The following is a 13,590-nucleotide window of genomic DNA, read 5'->3' on the forward strand; positions in this document are numbered from 1 at the left end:
TCTGAGGCGATCTCCCTCTCCTCTTTTCGTGAAAAGATCCAATCTTTAAGGGAGGTGGCCAAGGATTGGTCAATTAGACAGAAGAAGAAGGAAAAACAGGACCTTGAGGTCATAAAAAAGGAATTAAGTATCTTCTCTGATGCAATTAATTTCGACAGCCTGTCTTTTGAACAAAAAAACCATTTCAGATCTTTGGAGAAAAGGAAGCAAGAGTTATTGCAAAAGGAGGAGTCATCCTGGAGACTCAAAAGTAGAGCGATCTGGCTCAAGGAAGGCGACCGAAATACAAAATTTTTCCATCATTTTGCAAATGCAAGGAGAAGTAAAAATTCCATTTGGAGGATCGAAGATGGCAATGGGGGTTTTTTATATTCTCAACATGACATATCGATGGAAGCTTCAAGGTTTTTTCAGAAACAATACCAGCGGCGGATGAATGACATAAACGATGTCTTCTGGGTGGTTGATCAAGTGCCAGTCATGTTTAATGATGATGCGAATACAGAGTTTTTCAAGCCTATCTCGGAAGAGGAACTTCATGGAGCTATCAAGAAGTTCAAAAAGGACAAATGTCCTGGGCCAGATGGCTGGTCGATCGAGTTCTTCTCGCACTTTTATGATATGTTTAAAGATGATCTGTTGGGGATGGTGGATGCCACTCGTATATCAGGGAACATAAACAGCGCTCTCACTGCCACTTTCATAGCTCTAATTCCCAAAAAGGAAAGATCGGAATCGTTTGCAGACTACAGACCCATTGCATTATGTAACATCCTTTTCAAAATCATATCAAAAATTATTGCTGAGAGAATGAAACCTGTTCTCAACGCCTTCATCTCCAAGGACCAGCATGCTTTTTTATCAGAGAGGAATATTCTTGATGCAGTTGCCTCGACACAGGAGTGTTTATTTTCAGTCTTATCCAAAAACACTGATGCTGCTATCCTAAAGATAGATCTGGAAAAGGCTTACGACTGTGTTGATTGGGGGTTCCTTAGAATTCTCCTAGCAAAAATTGGTCTGAGGACACAGGGAATCAATTGGGTGATGGCATGTGTCGAAAATGTTTCATACTCAGTTATCATCAATGGCATCCCATCATCCTTTTTTCAGGCAGAGAGGGGGCTGCGTCAGGGCTGTCCTCTCTCTCCCCTTCTCTTTATCCTTGTCATGAATTCTCTTAGCACACAGATCAACAAAGCAGTTGCTGACCAGCGTTGCCTTCCGATCAAGATCTGTAAGAATATTTTTCTTTCTCATAACCTTTTTGTTGATGACATTCTTATCTGTGCCATGCTTCACAAATCTAGCTGGCTCTGTCTCAATGAGATCTTTCTTAAGTTTCAATCAGCAACAGGACTGGTCATAAACAAGATCAAATCCATGTTGTATCACAATGGCACTAATCAGGAGTTAGTTCAATGGATTGCCGCGTTTTTTGGTATTAATCTGGCATCTATAAAGGAGGGCTTTAAATATTTGGGCTTCCTCCTAAAACCAAAAGGGAATCGCAAACAGGACTGGTTATGGTTGATTGATCGGTTCTATAACAAAATCTCAAGAAGGGAGATGCATTTCCTTTCCCTGGGAGGCAGACTCATCCTGGTCCAATCGGTCCTATCCCACCTTGCCGTTTATTGGGCTCATCTTTACTTTCTACCGGCTTCCATAATTAGCAAGATCGTTTCTCTCACTGCTAACTTCCTATGAGGCGGAAGATCACATCAATCAAAGATTCATTTGGTCAAGATGGATTCCATCTCACGACCAAAGAGGGATGGCGGTTGGGGTCTATTACATATGCGGTCATTTGGCATGGCCCTCCTCTGTAAATCTTTGCACAGAGGCATCTTCGGTGATGGCATTTGGAGTTCCATCATCAAACAGAAATATTTGAAAGGAAGATCGATGGTATATTGGTATAGGAGGAAATCCCTGGGTTCAAAGAGGGGTTCTGCCATCTGGCTCAGCCTCAGGAAGGTACAGGCTCTCTTTCTATGTTTCTTAAAATGGCGCTTCTCCTCCGGCTCCAGCGTTTTTCTTGGTATTGACTCAACTATATATGGACTGGAATCCCCGCTCACTCCTGATCTCATATCTTTCCTTCACACTAAGGGGATCTTCACTTGGAATAAACTGATCCATTCCTGGTCGTCTTCTTCGCCAATCTGGAAGGATGGAGATGAACTTGGACTGCCCCCTCCTCTACGGCCTACATGGGACTTTGTTGTTAATCGTTTTGCTGGGAAAGGTATTACTCAAACAGGTTTAAAAGACGAATTAGTTTGGTCGATGGGGTTCTCAACTCAGCCTGTACGTGTCAAGGATTTATACACAGCTGCCTCATCCCTTCTTCCGCCGCTTCCCGGCCCCTCCTTTCCTTCCAAACTCTGGAAATCTCCCTGTCAGCTTAAGGCAATTTTATTTTCATGGCTGGTTTTCTCTAACAGGAACCTTACTTGGGAGGTTCTTCAAAGAAAGGGATGGATGGGTCCCGGAAGATGCTCTATGTGCTGTCAGGCGTCTGAAACAAATGTCCATATGTTCTTTCAATGTTCGGCAACGTCCCAAATCTGGTATGATCTCTCCTTATCATATGGTTTTCCTTACCAGGTTTTCTCTACTGTTCAGGATGGTTACAGATGGTGGTCCGATCAACGGCCAGCATGGAGATCGTTATTCATCAACACGTGCTGGCTCCTGTGGAAATGGAGGAATGCTCGCATCTTTCAGGAGTCCAAGGCTCCCATTTCCTCCATTCTGGTCTATATTTCTGCTATGCTCGATCCTGTTTGATTCTGATGGTATTCTACCGCCGTTTTTTATGGACCTCTTTTTGGTGGACTGTTATGGGTCTCATGTGAATCTGTTTTGCATATTCGGAATGTATCTTTTCTTATCTCGTCAGCATTAGTCTCTTTTTGGCCATGTATCTGCCGGCCAGAACGATATGGCCTGATATGTATTCTGCCCATTATATTCCCTTAATATAATATCATGATATTTTTCTCTTTGAAAAAAAAAAAGTTAAATAATATTTATGTATAAGTCTTTTTTTTCATATATAGATAAGGAAAAGCATTTTTTTTAGAGTGAGAGTGAGATCATTACAATAATATTTATAGGTGCTAAGTCATCATAACAATATGTCTTACCATTTTATTATTTTCGAGGACAACAGAAATAACCTTTATTGAGATATATACAACTAATAATTTTATTTGACAACACGTTTTAATACAACTTGAGTGGACCTAATAGTTAAGAGCATGTGTTTCCTCATAAGAGGTCATAGGGTCAAAACGAGGGAGTAGAGTATGTATGCCTTTGTAAACTTAGTAATCAAATCGTTATGAGGAGATGAGAGATAAGTCTCTTGTCCCACAAACAAGAAAGTCTCATACACCAATCTAATATCTAACTTAATGGTTACCTTAAAATTAAATAATAATAATATTATTATTTTTTATTAAAACATTTTATTAAGATGAAATAACTAATAAACCATACATATAAAAAATACATTATATCTCAAATCTATTTTAACAAAACTTTTTAAACATTAAACTCTATCCCAAAAAATAAAATAACATGATCTACATCACAACATTTTTTTTCTATCACAACACTCAATACAACAAAAAATGGAAAATTTGAACAATTATGAGTACAATTTGAAATTAGATGAAACTTGTACAAATAAATTTTAAAAGTCATATGATGGGCAATTTAAAAATAAAAACGTCATAAAAAAATTCCTTGACAGGTATGGTCACCCGTCAAATTTAACCCCTGACATAGGTATTGTTTTAGATTTGGGAGTATGACATTAGCTGGTGGTGGTTGGTTTCGATGGGTGTAAAACCACCCTAGCTGATCATTTGACTTTGCATGAGAGATTGAATTGATTATTCAGAGAAGTTGAATTTCCAGACTCAAGAGAAGGCCAAATTGATCAATCTGGAAGGCTGAGTTGGTTTATTCAAAGGGTTCGGTGGAGTTGAGTTGCAAAATTAAGGGGTCTAGGAACCAATTACAAAACTCAATCAATCAAAAAATTTAAGTGATCCCTTTACTTCATTTTGATACCATTCAAGAGGTTTCTAACCATAAATTTTTTGGTTTTTTCGTAATTCTTTTCACCGGTTGGGTTTGTAATTTTGGTCAATTAACTTACACAACCTCTATATTTAAACACAAAATTGCCAAATAGTTAATATTTAATTTACAATGTATTATACATTTCCAATTGCCAAATAGTTAATATTTAATTTACAATGTATTATACATTTCCAGTTATGATTGGTTGATAAGAAAGAACTTTATTCAAATCAATATCTCTTTGTTTATTAATTTATATAAATTTATTTTTTTATTTTTTAATACAAAACTATTATATATCTATAATATCATTTATATATATATAGAATTACAGTTTGTTTTTAAAATAAAATATTTTTTATAAAAATTATAAATTTAAATAACAAATTTATTTAAAATATTATTAATTACAATACACATGGAAACTAATATTTAAAAAAAAAAGATTACATAAAATTTAAATAGAGAATATTTTACAAATATATTATTCAATTACTTATCAGTTAGTCCGGGTCGAAGTGCTCATTGAGCTTTCAAAATTTAGAGGAAAACATTTAATTTATATATAATTCTTATATTTTATTATAGGTATTTAATTTTTTTTTATGTTTTTATTAAAAATTTTATGGTGTATTTATAATTTAATATGGGAAATTTTCTTATTATTTAAATTTATTTATTTACAAAGTAATTGATTGAGGTTTTATTATTTAAATTTATTTATTTATAAGGTGATGGATTGAGGTCTTATTATGGGTGATGTTTAATAATTTCTATTTTTTTGTTAGTTACTATTTTTTATAGTTTTATTTTCATTTTATTTAATTTTTTTGATTTTTTTTCCTTCTTCTATTATTTCCATTTTGATGAATTATAATTTTTTCATATAATTTTTTCTTCATGTTTTCAATTTAAGATGACAAATTTTAAAGTTTATTACTTTTTAATTTTACTTATACCCTTTTTTTGTCTTTTTCTATAATTTTTTTCCTCTATTTTCAATTCCAAATCCATTAATCATAGTTTTTTTTTTTTTTTTTTGGTTAATTTTTAATTTGACTTTATTTTTTCCCTTCACCTTTCTATACTTTTCTTTCCCTCGAAGCAATGGATATACAATAAAATTTTCATTTCAATGAATATAATTAAATTAGTAAAAGACAATTCTAAAAATAAGAAATTATTAAAATTAAAACAAAATTTGAGTGTCATTTTCTCCCCTTGTCTTATATATACACATCTCATTCTCTATTCTACTCAAGTCTTAAATACCTATTGTCATTATTGTCTACACTCAAATATCAAAGATTTGGAAAATGATAACTTGTGAAATGAGATTTGAAAAATGACAACTTGTGAAGTTAAAGTTTGCAATGTGATTCCTGCGATTATTGTGTTATTATTATTCAACATAGTTGTTATAATTGTTATAACTGATACAGGTGAGATTAGTTTTTATTTTTATTTAAAACTAAATATTTAATATATACATATTTTTATTTATATCTCTATGGTTTAAAAAAATATTTAACATATTCATATTCTCATATGTTTTATGAGGATTTAGTTGTGTCCAGGTGTGGTTATTTAGATTTCAGATAAAATGTCTCCTCATCTACCATTCCAAAATTGTGAAGTAGTAGATTCTTGCAAAAATTGTCCTATATGAGTCTGATATCGTTTTGTGTTACACAAGTCTAAGTAAATGAGCTCACATCTTTTTTTTTATAAGAGCTATTGCTATGTATTGGGCATTATTATAAGTATTGTTATTAATTTAGATAATAATTATTTGTACAGTGATTTGTCTTCAAAGTAGTTTGTTTTATAGAAAACTGTAGCTCTCATTTGAAAGGTGGCATTGCGACATTGTGTAATTAATCATTTATTATGAATAAATAATAATGTTGAAAATTACTTTCTAGATGAGCACTAGAGTTAGAAGATTTCTTTCCATGTTGGAATACACTTGTTGGTGGTTAAATTCAAGATGAATCTTCCTTAAAAATCCTTGAGAGGAAATATTAGAAAAAAAATGGATTTAATATGATGGGAAAGAAAGATAGTATTAAATCAATTAGTTTGAGAAAGATACTAAGTCTTGGTGAAATAAAGGTTGTGGGAGAAAAACACGGGCTTTAAACAAAAAGGAAAGAACCATTTTCGAAAAAAAACAAAAAAACAAAAGGCCTAGGCAAATGGATTGGCAAACCCAAAAGCAAGACACTCCTAAAATTTGTTGGGAAGGAAACTTATAAAATAAACCACCCATGAATCAATGAGGTTGTTGATTTTAGTTGCAAGCATATCATAGTACAGGGGGAACTGGCGCAGTCAGTTCATGGTCAGGAGGAACGTGTTCAATTCTTAAGTAATCTTCCAAGTTGAAATCCTGGTTAGGATTTTGGTTACATTCTTTTAATCATGATGAACTTCAATTGATAATAGCGTGAGTCTGCTTATTATTCTGTAGTGTTAGTAATAATAGAAGATGAATAGTTTTAAGCAGGTATCTAATTTTATTTTGTATAGGCAACATGTTTAGATGTGTAGTAATTATAAATGAGAACCTTGTTAAATAAGCATCTAGATATGATGGAGGTACCATGGTTTTGTGAGGAACCCTTAGGTGAATAAAATACATAACAAAAGAAATATATATGTGCTTGTTGTAGATAGGAACGAAAAGCAAATTGGTAAATAAATCTTTTCTTTTATGTGGTAATGATGAGCAACCAATTTATACTAGAATCTATAGGTGTGGAGCGATATATGTGTATAACGAGATCGTTCGGTTTCTTAAAGTTAAAATAGATTTGTATACACGCATGGGAACTCTAATATAGAGATTATGTTGCATGGAAAGTGTGGTAGTGAGTATAATTACATATTGAGAGAAGAACAACCACTATGTAAGTGGTTAAGTGCTTTATTTCTACAGTGAGAAGTTCAACTACTTGATATTAACAAATTCAATTTTGTGCGTTCTCAATGTATTCAAAAGGGGAAGATGTACAAACCCCCTTGAACCTAGAGAGGAGTTGATAAGCCTGAAATTGAATGTAAACTCATATAGTAGATTTTTTGAAAGGAATCAACAAGTTTTTGGTGGTGGTATCAATGGAAAAGTAGATACAAAAATTATTATTCAACATGCATAGTATAGTACCCAAGAAGCCTAGGATTTGTAGAGTGCGAGCATATATGTATGGTTACTTTATAACCAACAATAGATCCTAGAAAAATAAAAGAGGAGTTAATACAATCAATACATAGTAGATTCATCCTAAGTGATTATAAAATTCTAAATTTAAGAGTAATTAATAGTAGCACAAAGTCGAGCCATTGTTGGAATTAATCGAAATCTCCTACCATGATTAAGTTTGGAAAGAAGAAGGGAGATAATAGAGGGGGAGAGAGAGCTCTACAATCTAAACTAGGGTTTTGAGTTAGGGTTTTGTCGCTGGTCACCATGGTGGGGTGCGGAGGAGGGAGTTCAGCTCCCTCCTACAGTCATGTGGTTGCAGACATAAGCAAGGGAGTTGGATCGCATCGCTTCAAGAAAACAACGAGGGTGGTAATAGAGGCTACAAATACAGAAAAATTGAAGACTATCAAACCTCAAGGACAGGAAGAGAATCATGAGGAAGCTAGTAAGGAGAAGAGGATAGAGGTTAGCAGTCAGAAAGTTGCTCCTATGAGTACAACAGGGGTCTATAAACCCAAGTCGACCACTATTCCTCTGGTCATTTTAAGTCACCTAGCGCTATAGGTGCATAGAGACCACATGGTAGAATATGCTGTCATCTGTAAATTTATGGGGATTTGGCCGATGGAGAAGGCTTTGCAAGCATGGATAAGGAACCACTGAAAACCAAAGGGAGAAATTAACCTTCACCTTGGGTCCAAGGGCTTCTTCACAATGGTGTTCACAAGTTTAGAGGATAAAGATAGAGTGTTTGAGGGAGGACCCTATTTTTACGCTTCTGCAGGCCTTTATATGCGACCATGGGTAATGAACTTTGTCCTAGAATGAGAAACTTTCACCTCAGTACTGGTATGGATAAGACTCTACTCCCTTCCTTTAGATTATTGGCTATCAGAGTCTCTAAAGGTTATCGACAACAAGCTAGGGCATTTTATAAAAATCTCAGATGCTACTCTAAGAGGAAAATACACTTCCTTCGCCCGGATATGTGTGGAAATGGACTTATCTGGGGCACTTCTAGATGCAATCATTTTAGAAGTGTATGACGAGGAATGGGTGTAGGCAGTGGACTATGAACACGTCCCTTTTAGGTGTCATAAGTGCCATGAACACGGGCACCTATACAGGACTGCCCATTGAATAAGCTGGAGAGCAATATGAAAGCCACTACAGGCAAGGATCCCAAAGGTTTTAGTAAGGTTGGGGGTAAAGGGAAAGGAGGCAAGTGGTACCAAAAGAAAATTAATGAAGATGGATAGTCAAGCCACAACAGTTTCAAGATCTTAGAAGAAGAAGTCGAAAACAACGGGACAAACCAGGAATCGAAGAATATTCCCACAGAGAAGGAAAGGGATGCTACTATGGAGGATATACCAGAAAACAACAAACAAAAGGATGATATGCCGAGCATTATGGAGCTCAGCAGGGGCCACGAGATGACCCCAAGTGAGACTGGAACAAAAGACCATGAACTGCAAGAGATTATAGAGAGGGAGAATTTATATCTAGAAAAGTTTCTAGAGCGGGGAATCACCAAAGGGATAAACTCTTTGCCAAAAGAGGAGTTTGACAGGGTTCAATAGCTCTTCCTCTGGAGATCACAAGCGAAGTGTTCTAGAGTCAAAAGAAACCATGATAACCAGGACAATAGGGGAGTGAAAACAATGGAGGATACACCGATGCATTCTTCCAAGAACCCGTGGAGGAAAAGAGGAAGGAAAAAACAGAATGAGCTGCTAAACGAATGTGGGAAACTTATGATTAACTCAGGTAAGATGAGGGATCTTACTAGTTACTCCTTTAAAAAAATTTCTTAATGAAGCTTACAACCTGGAACATTAGGGGTCTAGGAAGTAAAAGGAAACAAAGAAATATTAGAAATAGAATAAAAGAAGAAAAATCAGATATGGTTTTTATTCAGGAAACAAAATGTTCAATGGACAAGATTAGAGAGATACACAGTAAATGGCTAATCAAGTATGAGTATCTAGAGGTTAAAGCGAATAACTCAGCAGGTGGGATTCTTACTCTATGGGATCCTCAAAAACTTGGAATCCTGGATGTTGAAGCTTCTAGGAACTATCTATCGCTAGTGATTCAACCTTTGGGTGATAAGGAGATCTACATGGTCGCTAACGTCTACGGTCCTCAAAAACTAGAAGACAAACTTAAGCTGATCACCTCCCTTGAGGAGCTGAGAGAGAGATATCCTGATATGCCGTGGATTTTGGCAGGGGATTTCAATATCATAAGATCTCTTACAGAGAAAAAAGGCGGTCCCAGAAAACTAGGCAGAGACTCCATTGCCTTCCTGAACTTCATGAATAACATGGGGCTAGTGGACATCGAAACAGTAAGTGGCACTTTTACTTGGAATAATAAGAGGGGAGGGGCTTCGCAAGTCGCCTCTAAACTAGATAGATTCATAATCTCAGAGGACCTCCTTTTCACATGCCTTGATATGTCAGCTTTAATCCTTCCCTTCGGAGGCTCGGACCACTGGCCTGTCCAGCTTGAAGCTACTTTTATGGGTACACTAAGGAACAGACCTTTTAGGTTTGAAAATGTATAGCTCTCTCACCCTGACTTCACCAACAATATTGACAAATGGTGGACGGAAGATATGCCTGTTCAAGGCGCCAAAATGTTCATGTTGCAGTAGAGACTTAAACACATCAAATCTAGGCTTAAATATTGGAACAAAAAAGAGTTTGGTAATATTTTTAAAGCCAAAAGAGAAGTTGAGCAGAAACTCCAGGGGATTAATCAGATCATCATCTCAGAAGGTTTTACTGAGGAATGGAAAATTTAGGCTGACTCTCTTCAGAACGAATGGGAAGATCGGTGCATGCAAGAGGAGATTTTCTGGAGACAGAAATCGAGGGTGCAGTGGATTAGAGAAGGAGAAATAAACAAAAAGTTTTTTCATAGATCAACCTTGGAGATCTCATAATAGAATTTCAAAACTTAAAGATTCTCAAGGGAAAGAGCTTGTCTCTCACAAAGAAATGGAATCTGTCCTAGTTCAACACTTCCTTAGCATAGCAGAGGAGCCTCTCGTCGATAGATCTTGGTTCATTAACAAATTCACAAAGTTCATTCCTAATCTTGTAACCAAGGAAGACAACCACAGTCTTAACAGGCGAGTGTCTGAATAGGAGGTTAGTGAAGTTATCAATGAGATGCAAAATGGGAAAGCTCCTGGCCCTGATGGTTAAAATGTGGCCTTCTTCAAAGCTTGCTAGAAAATTGTCAAACAAGATATCCTTGATGTTGTGGAAGACTCTAGAAGATCCAAAACTGTTTTGAAGGCTCTTAATGCCTCTTTCATAGCTTTGATTGCAAACCAGGAGAAAGCTATGACACCGGAAAGATTCAGACCCATAGCCTTATGTAATGTGGTGTAAAAAATTATTTCCAAAGTGATCGCTAACAGACTCAAGCCTCTTCTTCCTACTCTCGTCTCAGAGGATAAAACTATATTTATGGAAGGAAGACAAATTCTCAACAACATCATATAAGCTCACGAGGTGGTAAACTCTCTTAAGAGAAATAAGCAAGCTGGTATGATCATGCAGCTTGACCTAGTGAGAGCTTATAACAAGCTAAGCTTGTCTTACATCAGGGCAGTGCTAAGAGCTTATGGCTTCAACCACAACGGGATAAGATGGGTTATGGCCCTTGTATCCACAACTAGCTTCTCCATTCTGCTTAATGGCTCTCCCTCTAGAACCTTTATGCCTTCTAGGGTTCTCAAACAAGGGGATCCGCTCTCCCCCTTCCTCTTTGTTCTCATGATGGAAGGGCTTGGCAGAGTGATCAAAATGGAAAATGTTGAAGGAAGAATCCAGGGTTTGAAACTTACCCCGGATGGGGCTGCTTCTACTCACCAACAATTTGTTGATGACACAATGTTGCAGGGCATTCCTACGGTCAAGGAAGCCAGAGCTTTCAAACAAATCTTGAACGACTTTGCTTTGGCAACCGGTACAAAGGTAAGCCTTGACAAATCAAAGGTGTTCTTTTTTAACACTGACATTGCTATTCAGAGGAACCTCACCAGAATTGTCGAGTTTCAAAGGGATCAGTTACCTTCCAAGTACCTTGGAATGCCTCTTACAGACAAACCTCTGAGCAAGGGAGTGTGGGAGCCAGTAACTAATAAACTTCAGGACAAAGTCAGGAAATGGACCTGCAGATCTTTGAATTTGGCGGGGCATCTTGTGCTTACAAAGGCTATCCTATAGGCTATACCCATTTTCATGTTTTCAACTCTTCCTGCTCCTAAAGGAGTTATGCAACAAATCAAGAGTATTCAACGAGATTTTCTTTGGGGAAAAGGGGAAGAGAAAAAGAAGTGGGCTTTGGTAGCTTGGGACAAGCTCTGCAAACCTAAGGCCCATGGTGGTTTGGGGCTTCATGACCCTGAAACCCTCAACAGAGTTTCGGGAGCCAAACTTTGGTGGAGGTGGCTCAAGGAATCGACAACCCCTTGGGCCAAGATTTGGAAGCAGAAATATGCAAATAATTGGCAAGAGAGGGATCATATCCGAATGTTAGGGCTCATCAAGGGTTCCCACATTTGGAACCTTGCTTGGGAGAATAGAGCCATTGTCCAGCAACATAGTTTCTAGGAGATTCGAGCTGGGAACCTTGCACGGTTTTGGGAGGATAATTGGCAGTAGGAACCAAATTTTTAAAGAAGAACTAACCGCTCTCAAAAATGACACTGACAACAAAGGTTTACTTATGGTAGGAGACTTCTGGGATCAGGTAAGGGACAACGGTAAATGGAGAATGTGGAAGGATCTTGGTTATAGTGAAGAGAGTCCTTTGAAGGCCCAGGTGGACTCTCTTGCTCTTGACTTGGAGTAGAGGAAGATTTTGGTGTCGTCCTTGTCTGACCAACTGAGATGGGGTCAAAACACTGAAGGCACCTTTAACCTCAAAGAAGCTAAATGAATGGCCCTAGGTTTTGATTATCCAAACCCTAATCAGGTTTGGAATGACCTTTGGCAGAACTCGTAATGGATGAAAATCAAGTTGTTTATATGGTTGGTTCACCAAAAGAAAATTCTCACATGGGAGAATCTTTTGAAAGGGGATTTGTTGGCCCATACAAATGCCATCTATGTGGCTTACAGGAGGAGATGATGGAACATTTACTAAACCTCTGCCCCTTCACCTCTACCTTGTGGGATTGGGCGGCCTCAATCTTCAGGCAAACTAACAGGGACAGACTCAGCATCACCAACACTTTGAAGAATTGGAGGAAAGACTTCTTAGGTAATGAAATCATTAACAAGGCTTGGACTCTGGTTCCAGGCTTTATTATCTGGGATGTCTAGAAAGAACGCAATGACAGGATTTTCAAGAACAAAATAGGCTTGACCCAAAACATCATTGTCCAAATTTTATGACAGCTCAAAGATACAGTAGGAGCCCTTATGTGGAAAATTCCTGAGGACCCTCCTTCGCCCCAGGATGCTCGCATACTGCTGTAGTTGGGTCTCCATTCTCTGGTTCCCCAAGGCATTGACAAGGGTGTGAGAAAAAAAACTGCTGGTAAAGATATCTGGCAGCCTCCTCCTCATGGTTTTTTGAAAATCAATATAGACGGGGCTTCTAAGGGCAACCCAGGGATGGCTGGATTTGGCGGTGTCATAAGAGATGAGCAGGGGCGCATAAAGGATATCTTTCACAGTCATTTGGGGACTACCACTAATAACATGGCGGAGCTCATGGCCTTAGAGTAGTGCTTGTAAATCCTGATGGAGTCAAATTTACACAACACCATCATTGAAGCTGACTTTGAATTGGTCATCAATGAGGCCAAGAAAATATGTAATGGAATGGCACCTAGCAAAGTGTCGAAACATTGGAGGTTATCACAGGTCTTTCAGCGTATTCATTCCCACTTGCGTGTTGAGAATGCAACAAGATGATGGAGCTTAGTGGAAAGGAGTATACGACAGCAAGTTTGGCTGCATGCGAGGCTATATGGATGAGGAAGATCCTGGTCGGTTTGTTCGGTTCTCACTTGGATCCTACTGTGATTTACTGTGATAACCAGAGTTGCATTAAACTCTCGGCTAATCCTGTATTTCATGATAGATCTAAGCACATTGACATCAGGTACCATCATATCAGAGATTGTGTGCAGTGGAGGATCATGTTACTTTCATACATTCCAACAGAGGATCAAGATGCTAATATCTTGACGAAGGCGATCACCAGGAGCAAATTCGAATACCACCGAGGTAGGATAGGGGTTGCTGATA

General features: G+C 37.4%; 1 protein-coding gene across 1 annotated transcript; it reads left to right on the forward strand.

Annotated features, from left to right (window-relative positions):
* The first annotated feature begins 1,749 nt into the window (after positions 1–1,749).
* Positions 1,750–2,796, forward strand: LOC149140783 (uncharacterized). Its single transcript, XM_089451065.1, has one exon. The coding sequence runs from the start codon at positions 1,750–1,752 to the stop codon at positions 2,794–2,796; it is 1,047 nt and encodes a 348-aa protein (XP_089307191.1).
* The last annotated feature ends 10,794 nt before the right edge of the window (positions 2,797–13,590 follow it).

This window comes from Pinus tabuliformis, chromosome X (assembly GCF_031772625.1).
Source record: "Pinus tabuliformis cultivar Carrire ecotype Pingquan chromosome X, CPIR1, whole genome shotgun sequence".
NCBI classification, from domain to species: Eukaryota; Viridiplantae; Streptophyta; class Pinopsida; order Pinales; family Pinaceae; genus Pinus; species Pinus tabuliformis.